Source organism: Stegodyphus dumicola, chromosome 6 (assembly GCF_044657685.1).
Source record: "Stegodyphus dumicola isolate Sdum_Otavi_A_Nest chromosome 6, ASM4465768v1".
Lineage (NCBI taxonomy): Eukaryota > Metazoa > Arthropoda > Arachnida > Araneae > Eresidae > Stegodyphus > Stegodyphus dumicola.
Window position 1 is genome coordinate 15853185 of NC_140773.1, and position 22417 is coordinate 15875601.

General features: G+C 30.5%; 1 protein-coding gene across 13 annotated transcripts in view; it reads left to right on the forward strand.

Moving 5' to 3' along the window:
* LOC118195642 (uncharacterized) overlaps positions 1–14196 on the forward strand; it is a 497554-nt gene extending 483358 nt beyond the window's left edge. For all 13 annotated transcript variants that reach the window (XM_085818127.1, XM_085818126.1, XM_085818132.1 and 10 more), the window contains 5 exons: positions 639–821; positions 1928–2140; positions 3664–3783; positions 5227–5367; positions 10288–14196. In XM_085818127.1, the coding sequence (XP_085674253.1) occupies positions 639–821; positions 1928–2140; positions 3664–3783; positions 5227–5367; positions 10288–10359 (729 nt within the window). In that variant the 3' untranslated portion in view covers positions 10360–14196. The remainder of the gene's footprint in view (positions 1–638; positions 822–1927; positions 2141–3663; positions 3784–5226; positions 5368–10287) is intronic.
* The last annotated feature ends 8221 nt before the right edge of the window (positions 14197–22417 follow it).

Here is a 22417-nt window from a genome sequence, read left to right on the forward strand (position 1 = left end):
AATTTTTAGGGTATTAAAAACATTTTTATAATAAAAATAAAGCTGTTATTCTTATTATGGATTGTTACTATGTAATTTAACTTTTTTAATGCACAAATTTCTGTCTTCTCTGTATGTGTTTCTCCTCTTTTTTTGAATTAATATGCATTTTCATTTTGTTATTATATTTTAATATTGTCGAATTCTTTTACCAATATTAACAGTTCTAGTGTATGCGGGAAATTGGTTTCATAAAATAAAAGTTTGCTAGCAAATTCAGTGAAGCTTCACTAAGAATTTTAATGTTTTGTGTAGGTAGTCCCTTTTGAGAGGTGAAGCTCATTGCCTATTTTGTGTGTCATTTCGGAAATACTAGTAGCTTTCAGAGGTGGTCACCATGAGAGGTTTCAATGAATTAATTAATATCTTTAATAATATAGCTAAGATTTCATTACAGAAATTATTTTTAGCACTAGAATTATGGAGATGAATAATTTATATTCTTCCTATATTATTATGTATGAGCTGTCATGTATATTAGAATTTTTCATCTAACTTATAAAAGGGCATAGGAATTAAAGGTTATATTTTAATTTTTATAATTAAAGGTTATATTTCTTTTTGAAAGAAAACATTTTTTTTTAATGTTTAAATTTTAGGCTCAATTTATTGCTCAGTCTATTGGACAAGCTTTTCAAGTGGCTTATATGGAATTCCTGAAAGCCAATGGGATTGAAGACAGTAGTTTTGTAAAAGAAATGGATTACCAAGAAGTTCTTAACTCTCAAGAAATATTTGGAAATGAACTTGAAATGTTTGCCAAAAAAGAAAAACAGAAAGAAGTAAGTTATAATTTACATTACATTCACTCTCTTTTTAAAAAAAATAATGTACCTTATGTATACGGGTACTTTGTTTATTTAAGTGGATGCATAATATATATATATAAAATTTAAATTTATTTAAATTTAAATATATATATAAATATATATATAGACATAAAATAAGAAATTTAGAACTAATGTTTCACAAAGACCAAAAATTTATAAATTCATAATTAATAATTTTCAAATAATCCTATAAAATACGACAAAGAATTAAAAAAATGTAAAAATCAATACTCCAATTTTTTTAATGAAATTTGAAGAAAAAAGAACGCAATGTAATAGGAATTCAGTCAACTTCGATGCCACTTCATCAGGGAGAAGGAACATTGAAAGCGCTCTTCTACAAAAATCTTTGCTTTTCTGTATCCAGAATTAGACAATAAACCATTTCAATGTATTTTAATCATAATAGTTCACCCGGAAGTTTCTGGACCTTTTCCAAAGCAAGGAACTAGGCATATATATATACAGATTATTTCATAATACATGGGATTAAATTTAAAACCATCAAATTTTTTATTAAATAAATATTTTTGTATGTGGTTTTTGATATGGTGATCATTAGGATTATAAATTTTACATCAACTGTTGTAGAGACATTAGGTAATTTGGAAGCAGGAAAGATGAAAAATGAGCAACTGCTTTCACCGGGAATTGAACCACAGACCTCTCAATTATGCACCCAGCGTGCAGACCACCACACCACGAAGGCATGCCAAGAAGGCGGGAGAAATACCTTATATACTCCCCCCTTTTAAAAGGTGACTGGGGATTTTTTTCCAACCCTAAAAATTGTAAATGAACTTGTCTTCTGCAAACCAGTTATCTTTGCTGATCATTTTCAAAGTTAGTGTACAGTCTGAAAATTAATATTCATGCAGTTAGAGTGATAGGTCACATGCATCTTATTTTCTTGCAGTCAAAAAAATATTACCACTGGAATTTGGTTATGTATATTCAGAATCACTGTACATCTTTTAGTAAATTTTTATATTGATTAAGTAATGTAATTTCATTAGCATTGTTAAGTGTTTAATTAATTAATATTTATTTTTGTACAGGTTGTTGTTCCTAAACAAAAAGGTGAAATTCTTGGCATGGTTATTGTAGAGTCTGGTTGGGGTTCCATGTTACCTACAGTAGTCATAGCCAATATGGCTCAAAATGGACCTGCAGCCAGATGTGGGCAACTTAATATTGGGGATCAAATTATTGCCATAAATGGAATAAGTCTAGTCGGTTTGCCTTTATCAACTTGTCAAAACTATATAAAGGTATTTTTGCTTTACCTGATCCTATTTGTAATATTGTAATGGATGCAAAAAATTTCTCTGCCATATTAAAATAGCTTCCTGACTATTTTATGTACTTCAAAGTTAATGATTGCTTATATGTTATTTATAACATATAATAAAAGCACACATAAAAGGCAAAAACATAAAATCAAATGTTAGTTTAACATTTTTAAATTGGGTATTTTTTTGGTTTGATAGATAAAACTTAAAAATATTGCTGTTTTGATCTTTTTTTTTTTTTTTTTTTTTTTTTTTCACTGTACGTCATCTGTACATGTGATCAAATTTAAAATCATCAAATTATTTATTAAATAAATGTTTTTGTGTATAGTTTTTGATATGGTGATCAAATGTATTTCAATAGTCAGTTTACTGATTATTACACTGAAGTTGTGTAATTTGTGCAGCCCAGACATGCAGTAGAAAGAATTTAATTAAATTCTGACCCTATTTTTCAGGCCTTAAATTTCTTCCTTTCTTTTTAACTTTATTATGTCACATTGAGAAAAACAATGTATATTTTTTTCCATGAACTGTTGTAAAAGTGTGAACAAACGCTGATTGAAAACCAGGATAATGTCATTGCTAACTAATCATAGTAAATAAAATATAAATGAATGAAATTTGTACATGAATAAATACATGTTAATTACGGTTTTGCTTCTAGGAGGGACACTGAAATATAATACATTCTTGTATAAAGTTCAACTGGATCATAACACATTGGCCAGACGCATGCATGTTTGCCACTTGTCAATAGTATTTTTATTTTCCCTTTACATCATTCCTATTAGTTGTAATGAATATGTCTGATTTGAAAACTCATAGCAGTGTTTGTTATCCAGCAAATCATAATTAGATTTTTAACTAACAAAGGTTCACATTTATTTGGAGCCTAAAAAAATTATTTTGAAGATAAGTATCTCTCAATCTAGCTTGAATTATCGGCACAAGTCTTTTAAAGAAGTAAGTAACTGGGGAAGAGCTGAAAATGAACTGCAAGTCTAATAAGCAGGTTATTTTTACTAGGCAAGAATGGGTTAACCTAATTATTAGTATTTTGGAATTCACAGGTTTTAGACTACATTCAGAAATTTTATTTAATTGTAAAATAATTGCATTTTATTGGATTTTTTGTCTTCAATAATTTTTATAGCTTTCACAGTCAAGTCAATCTTATAAGTACTGATTTTTGAGTTAGTTTGCCTTGTCTTTTGGTTAGTAAGTTGACAGTAGTTAAGAATAATTTCATATTTTATCTTCAAGGAAGTGCTCCATAGTATAATATTTAATAATTGCATTTAAAAAAAGGCATGTGTTTGTCAAGTTGCTAGTCATTTTAAATATCATATAGTTTTCTATTCTTTTTTTCAATGCTACCATTACTTGTTTTCTAAAAAAGTCCATAATTAAAAATTTATGTAAATACAGTTCATACTTTTGAAATATATGTAATTTAATCTATCTTCTGATTTTCTAATTTTTTATCATTTTCTTTACAGAACACAAAAAATCAAACAGTTGTGAAGTTAACAGTTGTACCTTGTGCACCTGTCGTTGAAGTGAAAATTAAAAGGCCTGACACAAAATATCAATTGGGTTTTAGTGTACAAAATGGTGTTGTAAGTTTTTTACAAAAAAAAAATCTTCATATATTTTTTTTCATTTTATAAATTTGTTATGTTTTTTAGTTTTATCAGAAATAAGATGTATTTTTACTTCCTTGTACGAACTAAAGGAAGTATTGAAATGTTGGGTATCCTATTTCAACGAACATATCCATTTTGACTGCTCTTGAATCCATTTGATTAATGTTTTTGCATGACATCTGTACATTGGACAGAATAAAGGACACTTTTTCCCAAAACGAGTTGTAAAATGGAATTAAAATGTATTCAGAAGAATTTTTTTTCGCGAGATCTGCATGTCCATACGTATCTCATATAACTCAAAAATTGCAAGTTGCCTTGCAAGTTGAAGTTTTGGGTCTGCTATCTCCCTATTTGGTTGTAATAAAAGTTTTTCATCAAAAAGAGTTTTTAATAAAGTTAGAAGGAAAAAAAACATGAAAGCAGTACCTTTAGTGCGGGTAGTAATCACTACCCAAATCTATGATTTCTGCATCTCACTGTGCACCTTACTGTCCAGGGTTTTACCTTTTTCCAGATACTCTTTGTGGATGATAGTGCAGCCAATCCCACCAGGTATAAAGCTGTATCTTTTTGTTAGTCAAATTGCATTTTGCGATCCAGCTGACGGGCTCACCTGGTGCAGACCAACCCCCTTTTCTGTCTGTGTTGTTGAAGTAAATTCACTTTTCATCACAAGTGATGATTTGGTGCAGAATTTCGTCCTTGTGTTGATATTCGAGCAGATTTGTACAGGTTCGAGCACAACTGTCCTTATCTGCTCAAGTCAGCTCATGCACAACCCAGCGTCTGAACTTGTAGGTCAAGTTTAGGTGACGCATAACGTAACTAATGGGCATGGCACTAGCGTCTAAATTCTTAGCAAGCTCTCGAGTGCCTGCGTACTGATCTTCTTCCACAAATTCTCACAGGTGGACCTCATCAACGTGAGTAGGCCAGCCAGAGCACTCTGCATCTTGAATGTCATAGTTCTTGTTCTTAAACTTGGTACCAGAACCATATTGGTTTCAAAGGGTCACTTGTAGATAAGGCTTTTGATATGGCTTCAGTGATGAGAGAGTGAAAAATGAGAGATCCCGTGATCTTGCTGGCCAAACTATGGGATAACTTCGACCAATCCATCGTCTTGGAAATTTCGTGATTCGTATTACCAGCCATCTTCTCAGCAATTCCCAGTAGAAAATGCTGTTGGGTCAAGAACAGACCCTTTTTATATCATTTACAGTGCAACCTACGAAATTAATTGAATGAGAAATATATATGTAATGAAATTCAAGGAAATAAGTCTAAATAAAATGCAGCAAAAAATGTGTATAATTTAATAGGTCGTACAAGGAAGTCATATGGTGTTCACATCAGATTTCTTAATTTGGATTTTTCCAAATTTGGAATAATTAATTTTATTTCATTTTTTAGATTTGTAGTTTATTACGAGGTGGTATAGCAGAAAGAGGAGGAGTTCGTGTTGGTCATAGAATTATTGAAATAAATGGACAGAGTGTTGTTGCGGTACCACATGAAAAAATTGTGAATCTGTTGGCAACATCTGTTGGAGAAGTGAGTTAATTATATATATAGAATAGTTGCGAAAACATGTTTTTCATTAACTAGGAATTGTCAAATGTACTTTATGTATGTTACGGGGTAATATTGATTACTTTATTAAGGCTAATACTAAATGAAAGAATATGGAGGATTATCCATATTCATATGAAAGAGAGGATTATGAATGTAAATGGGAAAACTATATGAAATATTAATTTTTAAATACTAAAGATTGATATTTAGCATTTTATTTTTAAAAAGTATTCTTTCAAATGCATTAATATGTGATTTAATATCATAACAAATTTACAGAGTATTTTAACTTCTGAAAAAGAAACATTTGGTTATGCCGTGCATTTTAACCCTCTTTTTTTAATATAAAAGAGGTTAATTCTAAGCACTTTGTTCTAAATGCAAACTTTTAGATAAATACTAAACACATTTTAGAAGAATGGTTTAAATTTTCCCCTCTAAACTTCAGATGAAAAAGAAGAGGATATGAACTGGATAAAATTGTAACCTGGAAAAAGGGAATTTAGTGATTTCAAGGGTATTCTGTATAGTGATTTTTAATGGAACTCTGTCTAGCACTGTCTTGCTTTTATAATCCTAGCACTGTCTTATTTTAATAATTTTATAGTTTGTTTATTTTCCTGTTTTCTTTTAATAAAGAGTAATTTTCCATTCTTTTTAGTCTTTTTATTTGAATTAAGCTTTTCTATTTCTTTAATCATGAGTAGGTATCATATATCATTCTCAGACTGTTTCTTTAGATGCATTTCGGTTATTAAAAATCATTACAATATGTATTAAATATATGCTTAGTATGCAACTTGATAAGCTGTGTAAATAATTTGTTAAAAGGATTCTTAGTTCACCTCATACACCTTCTTATGCAAACATGTGCACTGGTGGTGTTTGGCATATTTTTATTGCTATTTGTCAAGTTTAATAATTTTTCTAACTTATAATAAAGGGAAGACATCAATTGATGTAATAATATATCAGTAGTGTGTTATAAATTGAATACCACAGCTAATCATACTGATTTTTTTGGGAAGGGTGAGGGGTTGAGTTTATAAATGTTATTGATTAATAGCTTTTAAAAATAAGATTAGAACCCATTACTACCATTAAAATCATAATTGTAATGGTAGAATGTATTTTTTTTTTTAATCTGAATGTACATTTTACTGTGCTCTTTTACATGAAAAATATCTTTTTTGTTTTACTTTTTGGCATTAATAAATTATTTAACGTCGCGGTGCGCATTGAACTGAAAGTTGATTTGTCAGCACTATCCTCATCTTCAGGGCAGATTTTTTTTATTTTATTCAGCTTATAATTCCTTACTAAATGTAGTATTTCATCTCAATGTACTCCGTGTTTGATATGATTTAAATCAAATTTCTCGTCATTATAAAGATCACGAATACACATCAAATAGTTTTCTGGTTGAAATTTTGTAATTTCGACTATGCGTAATGTATGCTTTACGCATGCACGCATTGAAAGAAAAGTAAACAAATAAATATTAAGCTTCTTCTTCTTCTTCTTCTTTTTTTTTTTTTTTTTTGTTAATTTTGATACCCTTTAGATCATAATTGTTTTTTATCTCATAAATTACGGTTTCGTATTTTTAATTTTATAATTTCTGCATGCCATCTTACCAGATTTAAATTGATGATCTATAATCCGGAAAACCGATAATCCAAAGTCCCGATGAGTCCGGATTAAAGACTTTGTGCTGTATTTAGAATTTATTTCAAAAAATAGATTCTAATTCAATTAACAATTGTGCGCTAAAAAGGATCACTGATTATTCTAAAGCATGTAAATATTGAGGACAGATGAATGTTCCTTATTTATATCATGAGAGATATCATTCAAATATTATAAAATCTATTCCCATTTCTTTACAGAGCTGATGTACTGGATGTTTGTATCTCAGAAATAATAGAAGGTTAATAAATAGCTATCGTACTTTCATAACTTATTGTTTATATTTTTTTTTCCTTCAGAATTAACATATCCTCACGAAGATTACATCTTAGACTCTGAAAAGTTAATTATAAATCTTTTATGAAAAATGTAATTAGTATTGTAAACAGAGTAAACTAAATTCACCAAAAAGCTAAATAGTTTTTTCTTGGGTTAATTTTCAAATTGAAATATTTGGTTTTTCATTTTTAATTCTGGATGTCTTAATATGGAAATTCGAAGAAATTATGTTAGAAATTCTAATATTAAAATTTTTATAATTTTAGTGTTATCAGCACTTTCTTATTTTTACAGTTATTTAGTTTTCACCTCAGTAGCTTTTATTATCTTTTTAATATGATTTTTCAAATTTTAGCAAATGCGGATTTCAGATGCTAAACAATTTAATATTATTACTAGTAAAAAGTTAACTGTGTGGAATAGCAGAATATAAATTCAGTCTTTAATGTAAATAACATAAAATTCCCAGCTACCGCTTTATTATTAGGCTTTTTATATGGGTATTTTAATACCACTGAAACATAAAAAAACAAGAAAATTTAACATTTCAAGAAAAAAAATTTTAAATAAAAATTTAAATAAAATTTAAGTATTTTGTAACTATTTTATTATTGCTTAGAAAAATTCAGCTTTTTAAAAATATTCTTGAATTTGCATTTAAATGAGTCATTATTGAAGGGGATTAAATAGCTAAATTAGCATTATGTGTTGCCTGATCTTTTTGCCATGGAATTAAATTTTTCTGGCACATAAGCAGATCAAGATAATAAACATACTCATTATTTGCATGTATATGAGGGACAAAATATATTAATTTGTGCAGAATTTTCATCAAGTATTTGATAAAACATAAAATAACTCTTTTATTTAAAAAATCTTCATTAAAATTCAGCTGGGAGAATGTTGCCACTGAGAGATATAATACAGTCAAAAGTCGTTAATCCGGACTCGTTGGGACTTTGGCGATTCCGGATTATCAATTTTTCCGTATTATAGATCATCAGTTTAATTATTAGTTATTAATTATTAATTAATTATTAATTTAATTATTAGTTATTAATTACATCAGTTATTAATTGAATTAGATATTTTTTTCTTTCTTCTCTAATGCAAGTTAATCTGGTAAGATGGCATGCAGAAATTATAAAATTAAAAATATGAAACCGTAATTTATGAAATAAAGAACAATTATGATCTAGAGGGTACAAAAAAAAAAAGCTTAATATTTATTTGTTTACTTTATTAAACATTTCTTTCAATGTAAGTTGTTTCGTTTTCAGTAACCTCTGTGTCACTTTCTTCTTTATCGGAAGCGAATTATAATGACGAGGAATTTGATTTAAATCATATCAAAGACGGAATACATCGAGATGAAATACTACATTTAGTAAGGAATAAGCCAAATGAAATAAAAACATCTGCCCTGAAGATAAGGATAGTGCTGACAAATCAACTTCCAGTTCATTGCCTGCCGCGACGTCCCCCCCCCCCGGCAGAGCAGCGTGAAATTGATAAACAGATTTCGGAATGGTTAAATAAACAAAGGATATGCCTTTATCCATTTTTTGCAGCAATTCCACTTTTTGTTTAATGGACTTCGAAACATACTTTCGCTTTGTAGATCCTTTACATATTACTAAATATATATCGGAAATTCTCTTTGACATAATCGAAAGTTCAAGCTTACTTTTATAAAATTGCTCTAACAGTCTGCAAAAAATAAAATGCCGGATCCAATTTGAAGATTAAGGAACAACGCAATCTGCAACATTAGTTGAATTAGATAATTTTAGCTTAGCTTATACCGTCCGTTATACATTAAACGTGCAAGCATAAATGTATTATGCTATTAGACGCATGCGCAGAAAGTTTGTAGCTTTGAGATCCGGATTATAGATCATTCTGGATTATGGATGTCCGAATTAACGACTTTTGACTGTACTAATAAGCTGGAATGCAGCTAACCAAGTAACAGTAAATTTTGTGATGAAGAAAGTATGTAGTGTAATGAGCATTCTTAAAATATATTTTTTTCTTTCTTCTCTAATGCAAGTTAATTTCCATAGTGATATCCTGTGATTTACAAGCTAGTGATATTTATTTTTATGAAATTAAGTATCTTGTATATTTACTATATTTTGTACTTAATAGTAATTTTGAAATTTGCTCATTAATTACTTTTACTATTTGTAAAAGAAGTCTTCATTTTTCTGTACATCTCTCAGATATATCCAAAAACGCTGATGTACTTAAACTAATAAAAATCCTTTTTTCTTCCTCTTATTCCCACTTTAAATGTGAGTTATAATGAGCACCTACTGAATAAGCAGAATAATCAGTTGTTAATCGCTGACATTGCAGTGAATTTGATCATTTATGAACATTTCCAAACAGAGTTAGATTTTGCCGATTATTAATGTTTAAATGAACATGCACTTTTTGATGCTGTGGTTCTTCATATAAGTTATATTAAAATGTAATTTTCATGGAAGAACTTGTTAGGCAGAGTTCCCAAAACATTACTAAGACTACATATTATCCAGAGGGTGGGAAATATAAGTATATCATTATTGTTCCTATTTCTAGTGTGTAAAATGTATTCAAGATATGTAGATTTTTATTATTGTAATCATTTATGTTAGAAATATTATCTTCTGAACTAATTATCATATTAAAAATAAATAAATAAAAATCTTCTTTTAGTATGAAAAGTGCAATAAATTAAATCGAGAATGTTGAAATATTATCATTCATTACAGTTGTGGAAAATTTCAGTATTAGATTTGGAAAAATATCATATCCCTTGTTTGTAATTTTATCACTTTTAATAGTGCATGCACTTTTTATATAATTATTTCAAGGATGAAACTGATGTTGCATATGTAGTTTTTTCCCCTACTTGTAATGAAATTTTAATTTTCTTTTATTTAGATTCATATGAAAACGATGCCTACATCTATGTTCAGATTGTTAACAGGTCAAGAATCTCCTCTATATATCTGAGAAAGATTATTGCATCTCTCTTTTTGAAAGGAAGATGTTTATGGTGCCTCCATTTTCTTGGCGGCAGCCAACATCAGTGGCAGCCACCGTCAAATCGTTCACTTCTCTACAGCAGTGATATATGTAGTCGTAGATGTGCAAACAAACAGGGAAAGCAGCAACAAAACTGTATTCAAAATCATTTAGCCATATCAGGGTCTGTACATGTGTGTTTGTTAGTATAAGGCGACACAAGTCAGATATTGTTCCAATGGATGAAGAAGTCAGTGTGTATTTGTATTCCCTGGTTGCTTTATGCTGTGTCTGTCGTTAATGTATAAAAACTCATTTTCTGCACTTTCTCTTCCAAGATATGATGACATGCTCTCATGATGACACATTGGGCCAATTGCCGCTTGTGTGTTTCACTTCACTAGTCACAAAACAATTTAAGAAATTTTTGTTTCCAATTTGTTCCCCTCTGGTGATCTGATAAGATGACTTGCAAGGCTTGGGATGCCTGTATTTTTATTATATAGTTAGTGCTCGATGTGACAAATCTTATTCCGAGCTCTCTTGTATCTTACAATTCATTTGGAAGGTTCATCTCTACTTTTGTTCATTTACTCAGAACCATGCCGTGTATGCTTCTGAAGAATTACTTAGTGCCTGAAACAAAAGATAATACTGAATACTGAAAGATTGCTTTCACTATGAACTGAGAAGAAATCTGATTTTCAAGCAAAATACTAATTGTAATGTCATCATTACTATGTAATAACTTCATGCTACTCACCAATATCTTAATTGCATTTGTTTTGAGTTGCTTTTTAAGCCTATATTAATTTGTGGTAAAATTACTCATTTTTGTTTAAATTTTTATTTTTGATAATTTTTTACAGTAATTTCATGATGTATTAAATAACTATAAGGTTCTGATTTACTAAATTTTTATGTTAATGTATGCTTTCATCATTGAATATTTAAAATTAAGATTCCATAAATTGAGCTAATTGCCATTTCTGAAAGTTAGTCAAGTTTTAAAATTTAAACAATTCCTGTAAACTGGTTCTTAATATGAATCAATATAATTATGAACTATTTTAAACTTTAATCATATCTCCTAAAACATCTGTCAGTATTTATTTTTTAACTGTGAATAGAAGATGTATAAGTAATTATTTTCATAGGTTGTTAATATCATAATTGCTAAAAACATAGGAAAAATTCACTGCTTCTAATAAATGTATTATTCTATGAATTCAGAATGCTGTAGAGTTAAAATCCAGATTGAAATCAAATTGTTGTTATTTAAAGGATAAAACTATTTTCAGGAACTGAATTTGCTCAAATCTAATTCTTATATGCTTAAAATTTAGAGAGGAAAATTTTGTATTTAGAAATATTCTAAGTTTTTCATATAGTGCTTAGTTAATGAAACTACATTTTAGATATTCTTTCATTAAATTATTTATAATGAATATGTACTATAATATTGAGATTAACAACTTTCGTAATGCATGAATAATAGTATTCCTTAACAAATGTAGTAAATTCTGTATATGGCAGTATTTACTCTGAATAGTACATGATATACAGAGTATATTAAGTTTGTAGCTTTGTTTTGAACCCCAGAAGAATATTTTTATTTCAGTTTTTGGCCACAATTTCTAAGTTCATTGCTTATTTTTAGCTTAATCTTTTTTTTTTTTTTTCTTTCCCATGCCTTCGATTTCTGAAAGCTAAATAAAGCTTGTGAAATATTTTATGCTGTTATTCTGTCACTGTCATATTTAAGTTTCCTGTTTTATAATGCCAAATTTTTGTTTCTGTGTCTGAACTAAGAAACATATCAAGTTATTGTTTGAAAAATGATTAGCATTTGTTTTTAGAATTATTACATATATATAATTATTATTATTATTGAGTAATAAAGTTCTCTAGTCATGTTCTGTTGCATGTAAATATTTGCATTGTCATCTGATAAAATGTTTATAAATATATATGTATAAAAAAGATATGTTTATGAATTTTTTTAAATAGTATTGTAGCAAATAGTTTTTGCTTCATGGTGTTGTTGAATTGTGGACCAAAAATATCTTGTCTAGGAAATCATGGAGCAAATTTTGTTAAAGTTTGCATTACACCGAAATATCTCAAAACTAGACATATATATATTTATTTTTCTCACAGTTTTGAATATAAAGTATGATTAATATATTAATTTTTCAGCTTATCTTATTATTTTGACTTAATTGTATACTTCATGGGTATCACTTGATAAAATTTCAGAAAATAATTGAATTCAAAAATCTAATTCTGAAAAAAAAAAATATGATTTTAAATAGTTGTAAGATATGTTTTAAAAATAAAAAATGTAATTAAAAGAGAAAATATTCAGCATAATATATGCTAAATGCTCATAATCCTTAAAACTAGGCTAATAATTATTTAACTCATATTCCTTAGTTTAGGTATCATTTCAAAGAATGTTGTAAAATTTTTGTTCAATATTTCTTCCATGAATGGTTTTAAGGTGAGGGTGCCTTGAATGATTTGTACAAAGAAAGGTATTAGACTGTGTATTTGTGATCCAACTGAAATAATAGTAACATAGGATTAATGTGAATTATAAATTATTAGCCAACTGGTTCCATTATTTTCCATTTGTGATTGAAAGAACAGAGTGAGATTGATATGTCTGAGATTCCTAGAACCTTAGGTAGTGGTATTGTTTTAAGAATGTTAAACTTCATAATTTATAAGAAATCTGGTGGGAAGTACTACTCAAACATTTGCAACATAACTAAAATATCAGACTTATAGATTTGTGCATTTGATTAGAAATTTCTACAGTCACTATGCCATTCAAAATTAGTGTTGGACTGTAGAAGGTATATACAAGTCTAATTTTCCATTTTTCAAGAATGAAATTTAAAATTTCTTCATTTGATAAACTTGGGCAATCTGATGCGTCTTCAGAATTCAATGCGGTGTTCATTAATTAGTTTGAGAAACCTTAAAGTGCTTTCATTTGAAATTGCATTTAAATTTGTTGGCAGTAAATCGTTGCCTTCTTAATTCTAAGGAATATTGCATGTTGTAATCAATTTATATAAGTTGGCATGCTGTTCAACTTGCTAAAAATCTTTTAATAAATGTTAAGACAACATTGTTTTTGAGATTTTTATAACAACACAGAAACTTAATAAAACAGCTACGTGTATGCTTTTTCACAAAGAAGGCCAAATATAGTTGTTGTTTTAAGATTGCAAGTCAGTCCTTGTGTTGTTAAGTGTAAAGATCAGTTTGCTTATAGAGGTCATTTTTCATTCTTTTGAAAAAAATATTTTGCTTTTAGTTTGTATTTTTGTGTGTTAAAAAGTTTTGATAAATCAAAACAAATTGGCTGAGGTTTTGCTTTGAGATATTCAGTTTTTTTATTTCTGTATTTCTTTAAAATGCAGTTAAATATTTGTATTTTATTATCTCGGGCTGTTTTGAAATATTGGCATTATTAAAATGATGACCTTTCATCCATGAAAGTGTAATTCATATGTGCTTGACACAACTGAGAAAATAACTGTACATAAAGAATACTTGATGGCTGTAATAATTTATTTATTTTGATTGATGTATATCTGGTCAGCAAAACAATACAGAGTTTTGCAGACATGTCTGACTGAACATTATTTGCTGCATTTCTTATGGAATTATGAAATTTTGAAGCAAGTAAAAAAAAACTGTGTCTCACTTGCTGTGCTTTATAAAATCCACTATTGAGCATTTGAAAAACCTTTTAAAATGTTTTCCCTTTAAATATTGTCCCTTAGATTTAATAAAATGTAACCTGTCCAACTTTGGTAATGTCTTTCTTGTCTCAATCTTTCTGTGTGTAATGTGACTTTTACCTCTATCATTCAGACACAAAACTTGGAAAAACCATTCGCTACTGGATATAAAATCAATTGCATTCAGTTTGTAAAATGATTGGATATACCTGTAAGGTCTGAAAATTCTAAGTTAGTAATTTTCCTTTACAATGTTTTCATTTACCGCCTCAACACTGTGAACATGCATTTCACAAAATATCTTGTTATTCTTTTAGTATTTCAGTGCTGTAATTTGGTATGATTAGATTTAAGTAAAGGTGAAAATGGAGATTATAATACTAGTTTTAACCTCTGAAATACTTTTTATATGCATATTTTTAGAGGTCTATAAGTATATCAGTTCATATGAGTCTGAGAATTTTAGATGAAATAAAAAGAGATTTTTCATAACTAATTTTACTTGCATTAAAACTGTTCATTAAAACTTATCAGAAAAGAGAAACATAAAAAAGAAAAAGGGACAAAAAACTTGAAACAAAACAAGTTAAAAAGCAAGGTATAAAAACTACAGTGAAGATTGCTTATATTAAAGTACAAAGTCGATTCATGATTACTACTGTTTAAAATTATATGCATGTTCTCGACTTAAGCAGCATCATCTATCTACTCGTTAACTGTAAATGTCATCAACTGCATTACCACCATTACAGTTCACTTTTCTGCCAATTTTTATGTATCTTTCATTTTGATCGTTCACTTTATTATGTACATCCAATATTCTTACTAAACATTTTTTGTTTCATGGTTTCTAAAATCATTCTGAAGGGGTATTTTGGTCATGCCTATATGGCAATATGTAATTACTACATTTTGCATGCTAATGGCATTGTGGTTTTACTTCAGTTTTTCGTAGGATTAAAATAAAAGAATCAGAATGACTATTTGACAATAAATTATGCATAGTTCTACTTTGGGACTCATTCTGAAACTAAGCAAGCCTTGTGCCATACAACACCTGTTGTTTCTAATCTCTGGATATTTGTTATTTAAGCTTCTCTCGGAAAATGGCTGAATTCAGTAGTCATTCATTGTCCACAAATGGAAAATGCATATGCAAAGATGGGAAAAATTTATCACAGCTCCTTATTTCTTAACCAGAATTCAGGCATTCAGCATGGATATTGTTCAATAAGCTCCCAGTTGGCTAAAGGGTCTGCAGCATTATTCTGCAGAAAATGTCCTTGTTTTGTATTCACCATAGTAAGAACACTGGCATCAGGATATCAACAGTATTTAGATAGGCGCTAAAATGAAGTATTTAGAGCCTATCTGAGCTTCTATTCAAACTGTAACATGTAATATAGTGCGTTTAATATTGAATGCAACAAAAAGAAAGCATATACCTGTGACCACTGTAATTACTTTATTTTGATAAATCAAATTTACAGTAAACTGTAGTTCTCCAAGTTTCTATAGGTGTTCTATATGTACCCTGTGGGGGCATGGCAAATATCTAGTGGTATTTCAGTTTTTGCCGCACTCATGATAGAATATCCTTTGTTAATGATTCTAGCACTTCAGTTACTGCAAGTCCTGAGGAAATGGAGGCACGAACACTTCATTTTTAATAAAACCCATTGACATTAGGAAAAATTTACTGGGGATCTCAGAGGCAGCGCCAGATTTAATATTTTTCCTAGGCGGGGCAAAAACTTAAAACTGCTGCCCTCACCCATCTTCCTTTAAGTTTCTCTAACAAATTTTAATTCTTTGAATAAACATAGAAATATGTAGGGTTTGAGATAAAATGTAAAATCCTTTTTATAATAAGAAATTCTTTATGTGCCATTTCTGTTATAAAAGAAATATACATAACAAATGGTTTAGTTTCTTTAAGGCGGGGCAAAAACTTAAAACTGCTGCCCTCGCCCATCTTCCTTTAAGTTTCTCTAACAAATTTTAATTCTTTGAATAAACATAGAAATATGTAGGGTTTGAGATAAAATGTAAAATCCTTTTTATAATAAGAAATTATTTATGTGCCATTTCTGTTATAAAAGAAATATACATAACAAATGGTTTAGTTTCTTTAAGGCGGGGCAAAAACTTAAAACTGCCGCCCTCGCCCATCTTCCTTTAAGTTTCTCTAACAAATTTTAATTCTTTGAATAAACAGAGAAATATTCAGGGTTTGAGATAAAATGTAAAATCCATTTTATAATAAGAAATTCTTTATGTGCCATTTCTGTTATAAAAGAAATATACATAACAAATAGTTTAGTTTCTTTACTTATGACAAAGCACCTGCCTAAGAGGAGGAATCGCTGAGGACTTTCTAAGAGTAATTGGCTCATATGCAAGTTATGCATGACGGAAACACCCATATAGCTCGCTAATTTGCTTGATTCTAACCCCCGACTAAACTGCTAGTGTTCAGATTTTACCTCTCAGCCGCTGGTGGCCCAACATACATACCAAAAGTTACATAATTAAAAAACCCTTGCAAACCCTCCTAATGCAGTGTCTTTTTTTCCCTGAAATTTACATTTTCCATTTTCCAGTGTCACATTTTCCCTGAAATAGGGATTTTTATCAATATTTGCAACAATACCTACTCATACTAATAAATGATACTAATAGAAAACGATTCAGTACTAAATATTAAATAGTTCAGCACAGTACGAAAAGCGGAATCACACACTACTAAGTAATAAAAAATATTATTTAAGCAAATTACAAATAACTAATGCAATGGATTGAATAATTTTATACCAATTTCTCGATACTAACAGTAACTTTAACCCAGCACGTTAAAAATTCATTTCACAATAACGCCTTCATGTAGTCTACTCAAGAACTATTGTCCTCAAAAAGCCCGATAACATAATAAATATTTACATATTCAAACAAAAGACTACTGTAACGTAATAATCAAATTTTGTACTGTAATAATCAAATTTACATTTTTCTCAGAAATACGCAATTTTTCAATATTTGCAACAATAACTAGCCAGACCAATGGAAAATGATTCAGTACTAAATACTAAAGCAGTTCAGCATAGTGCAAAAAATAGAACTGACATATTACTAATTAATATCTTAAGCAAATATATATAAGTTACAAATCACGAATGAAATAGATTCAATAATAAACACACCAAATTCTCTAAAATAAAACAACTTTAACCTGGCACTTTAAAATTCCATTTCCCTGTAACGCCTTTATGTAGACTACTCAAGAACTTTACTATCGGCCTCAGGCAGCCTGATAACATAATAAATATTTACATATTCATACAAAAGACTGATTTTGCACTGTAATAATCAAATTTACGTTTACTTTGAAATATGTAATTTTGCAATGTTTGCAACAATAACTAGCCATAGTAATGGAAAGTAATTCAGTACTAAATACTAAAGCAGTCCAGCATAGTACAGTACGAAAAATAGAAATGTCACATTACTAATAATAGCTTAAACGAATATATACAATTTACAAATCACTAATGCAATGAATAATCAAATTCTTTTTTTTTTTCAATAACATACTTAAATAAGTAACTCCTGACGTTCACTCAAATATGCACTCATAATAAAAATAATCTTTAGTTACAAACAATAGACAACATAAGTTGGGACAATCGATGAGCTGATTAATTATGTAACTAACTTTCATTAGCTATACTTAACAACAATACGAGCTACTGCTGATTCATAATTCTTATTTCATTAATAATTTTTTTTACCTAACGCTCTTAAAATATTACGGAATTAAAATTTTACTCTGACAGCCTTTTGCTCTGCAAATAAATCTATGGCATCGTCATAATTAACTTGATGTACTGTTTGATTTTCGATTGCCAAAACTGCGTGACTTGATAAACGCTCCTGGTTCATGGATGATATCAGATAGTTTTTATTAAGTTTTAATTTGCTAAAACTTCGCTCACTTGCGGATGTAGTTGGAAGCATAGAGTAAATCTGCAGGGCAATACAACTATTGTAAAAGAAATCCTGAAAATTATAGATGTAGATCTGTCGCTGGGGGTTAAAAAACTCTAGCCTTTTTTATGTCGATGAATAACATTGACGCTTGTTGTTTAAAAAAGGCAAGTTCCTGGCAGAACTCAAATGCGTTTAGATCTCGCTCATATTTTCGTGCAAGATCTGTTCCATTCCTTTGCAATTCTTCAGTTGACATATTCAATATTTCACGACCAATGAGAAATGCGAAATTTGAATTTAGTGTAGTAGTTTAGTGCTGTTTACCCTCCTTTTAATTTCTGATAAGATTCGATAAAATACAATTTTCATTGCATTAGAAAATAGCTGAACAGGATGAAGTCTTTGTGATTCGCACTAGTACAACATATCAAATTGCTTTTTGCGCTTTAAAATTTGTTTATTTGTCAAAATAGGTTCAATCTCAATTTTTTCGGCTGTTGCTTTAGATTCTTCTATCCAATATGCTATAGCAATTTCTCTCATTTTTTTTTTTTTTTTTTCAAAATTTTGGTCAGGCATTCCATTAATGCGACGGAACGCGCAAGAACAGTATCTTTCTTTTGAATTTCAATATTTATTCGATTGATTTCTCGAAGACTATTAGCCCAAATTATCAGGCTGATAATTAATTTCTTTCAAGGATTTTACGACTTCTGGTAAATTCGTTAGAAGAGCTGTCACAGCCACACATTTTGCCGACCATCTCGTCTGGCTGCTTCCTTTTAAGTTGGTTTTCGTACATCTTTTTTTAATATTCCATCGAATAGTGGATTCGACAAAAAAAGCTAAATATTTAGGCTTCGGGGCAAGATGAGGCAGAATGCACGCCGACAAGACTCAAAGAGTAAGCCAAACATTGCATATGTTCGGCCAGCTGATTCATTTCTGTAATCCTGGCTTGTACTCCGTTATAAGTACCGGCCATATTAGATCCGTTATCGTCAGATTGACCACCACATTATCCAATATCCAAACCATCAAGAGTCAGTTTTCCCACAATCCGTTTAGAAATGCATTCTCCTGTCTTTCCACCAACTTCTATGAAATCAATGCAGCTCTCCTTTATTTCGCACATATTTTTTACGTATCGAATCACCTAGCTCATTTATTCTGTATGCAACACATCTGAAATGCAATCGAACATTATTTTATAATATTTGGCTTCTTTAATATCATTTAAAATGCTATTGCGAACTGTTTTCGCCATTATATCAGTAATTTCCTTTTGAATTATCTTTGTTAAATATGATACTTGTCCCTTTTTTAGGTGTTCTAACTGGTACTTAAGATGTGAGTTACGTTTGACTAGCAGAGTCATTAAATTAAAAAAATTGCCTTGACTAGGCCGAGGACACTTTGTGAACAGACTGCTAGGGGTTTCATCACACACACGGAAAGAAAGACAGTTTGTTGAAAGATACAATACAGCATCCATAACTACCTATAGGATCTCTGTCCATTTTTCTTTCTCTGTGTGAATTAGTCGCTTAATGTCATGATAGATGCCTTGACACTGTTTCATTTGCTGTAGTCGAATTTTCCACTTCGAATATCGAATCATGCACTCTCTGTGGATTTCAGATGCTTCGTGCTCAATTAACCTTTCTGAAGCTTTTTTTCAGTTAATTAATCCTGTAGTACGCTGATGTAGAGGCAGTGCCATGTTTCTGGTAAATCTCACAGGGTGTACAAAAAGTACATTTCTAAGTTTAGAATATATAAGCCAAGATCTGTTAATCTTTTCATTATTTGTTAATGTTCTGTGCCACAATGAAGATATCAGATGTCACGTTCAGTGGACCTAAGGTCTACGTTTTCTAGATGACTTTCGGCTAATAATACAGCTTGACTGCTTAAGAAAGATCGTTGCTGGTCGTTAATTTTTTTTCTGTAATTGGCCAACTACCTGGGTCCGACAAATCAAAAGTGTTTAAGTCTTCTTTCTGCTGCCCACACGCACCTAAATGAGAAAATACTTTATCTCCTAATTTCATGTCCTCTAGATGTTCATTTGAGGTCGATGAAGAAGGTTGCTCTCTCAGTTGCTCAAAATGTAGTCTGACGATGATACATAAAGATTCTTCATCTTGGCAAGAAATATGAATATCCTTTAGAATCTCGCCACCATCGGAAGTTGCAGCAGGGTCTGATGGTTCGTCTTTCCTGCGAAGCCTTTTTTCATTTTAGCTGCAATTTGTTTTCTCTATTCGGTCCTATCTTTTGCTCTTTTTCTATAGTCTGCCCCTCAGGGTTCTTTCTAGACGCTCTTATGATTTCTTTTACTCTAAATAATATACAACATGTAATTTTATCGCAAAGGTTCTCTATAAACTCCTTGGTCTACCTTAATAAGAAAACTTACCTTAATAAAAAAAGCTAAAAATCGATGTTTTTACACTCAGAAGTCTTACGGTTGCGTCGCGGACGCACCCGCTAACTAAATGGTTACGTCTCACTTAATATGGTAAGGAATACTGGAAGCAGGCATATTAAAAGAAAATTAGAAAACAGAAAACACCCAAAACTAAAAAAAACTTTAAAAATTATAAAAATAATAAATCCATTTTTAAAACCTATGTTGCCGACTAGCTGCAAAAAGTCAAAACACCTTACTTAATTTCTGTTGTATATTCTCGACGTACATTAATTTGAATTATTTCATTGGTTCAAGGTTAATTTGCATTGGGTGTTAGGAAAGAGTTACAATTTACAATGCTTCCCCATTTATTTCGCAAGAGGTGTCGATATGAAAACAAGGCCCTCTATGCTATCGTTCTGTTTCTCGTTTGAATATCACCGCCTAGAGAGAGGAAGAGGATAACGGACTCAAACGTCATTTACAGGGACAAAAGACCAAGGAGTTTACGGAGTACCTTTGCAATAAAATTACATGTTGGGTTGGCAGAAGGACATGGTCGTCTGACGTTGTCAGTGACACCTGGAGTCCCTCTATTGTCCTCTCTCTGATCTTATCTTTAGAGACGTATTCGGCTGTACTTAGCTTACTTTTAACTGTTTGTTCCATTAAAAGATTTCCGAGTAATTAATTATAAATATTCTTAAAAGAGGTTTTAAACCTGGGTTTAAAGCTATTAATGTTGTATCAAAATTTCACAACATTCCAAATACGATTCAGCGCCACGCTTGAATTTGCCGCCCGGGGCACAGCACAGATCCCGGCTTACCCCCCCCCCCCAAATACGGGACTGTTCACAGGCAATAAACCAATGATGTATCATTTGACCAGTGCGGCCAGTCAAGCGATGGGGTAGACTATCGTTCAGGTACTGCGTTATGTTTTTATGCCAATGTGATCGAGTACCGTTTTACTGCAGAATGAAGCCACGAACCGCTTCCTTCAACTGAGGGAACAACAACTCTGATAGCATACCTTGATAAATGCACACAATAACCTATTTTTCTACGAAGAAAAAAGGGCCAGAAGCATAACTGTTGGAAATGGCACAGAAAGCATTCACCTATGAAGAATCATGCCTGTTGTTCCATTACACCATGTGCGCTTTCTGTGCCCCAAAATTGTAAATTATGGTGATTAACTTTGCTAGAAACATGAAATGAAAAGGGGCTTCATCCGTAAATACAAGTCTATCCACGAAACCATCTACCTCGAGCTTCTCTTGCTAATTCTCACAGAAAGCTCTACGCAATGGTTTTTCAGAAGGTCTTAAAACCTACACCATCTGAAAGGTGTATGCCTGCAACTGTGGACATTTCTGTTACACACACCATACCATTACAAGAGACACATGGAGTTCAGAACTCGCATGACACATTAATTTCGTGGGACTTCGTGAAAACACTTCATGAATTCTTTCAACCACTTCGGTTTTAGCTACTTTTAGTCTGGGCTGGTTTTCTTACACAAGCAGCCCGTGTCCTGAAACTGTTTTACGCACCATTTGATGTGATGGTTCTTTACCAAATTTTGTATGAAAATGTCTTTGAACGATAATAAATGATTATGTTTCAGCGTATTTGAAAATACTTATGGATGGTCTTTCCTTGTATGGATGGTGCCATTTTGATTAGCAGTGCCTCCAGCAGCGATTTCATAACTGGGAGATTTTTCACTGTTGCCAGATAAAACTTAATATTATGCTTTTCTTTTTTGTCCCATTCAATATTAAATACTCCTTATATTGCCATAAAAGTGTTAAGGATGTGCAGCATTAGCGTAACGCAGGATAGGTTAATTTTTATTGTTTATGCCATATCTTGAA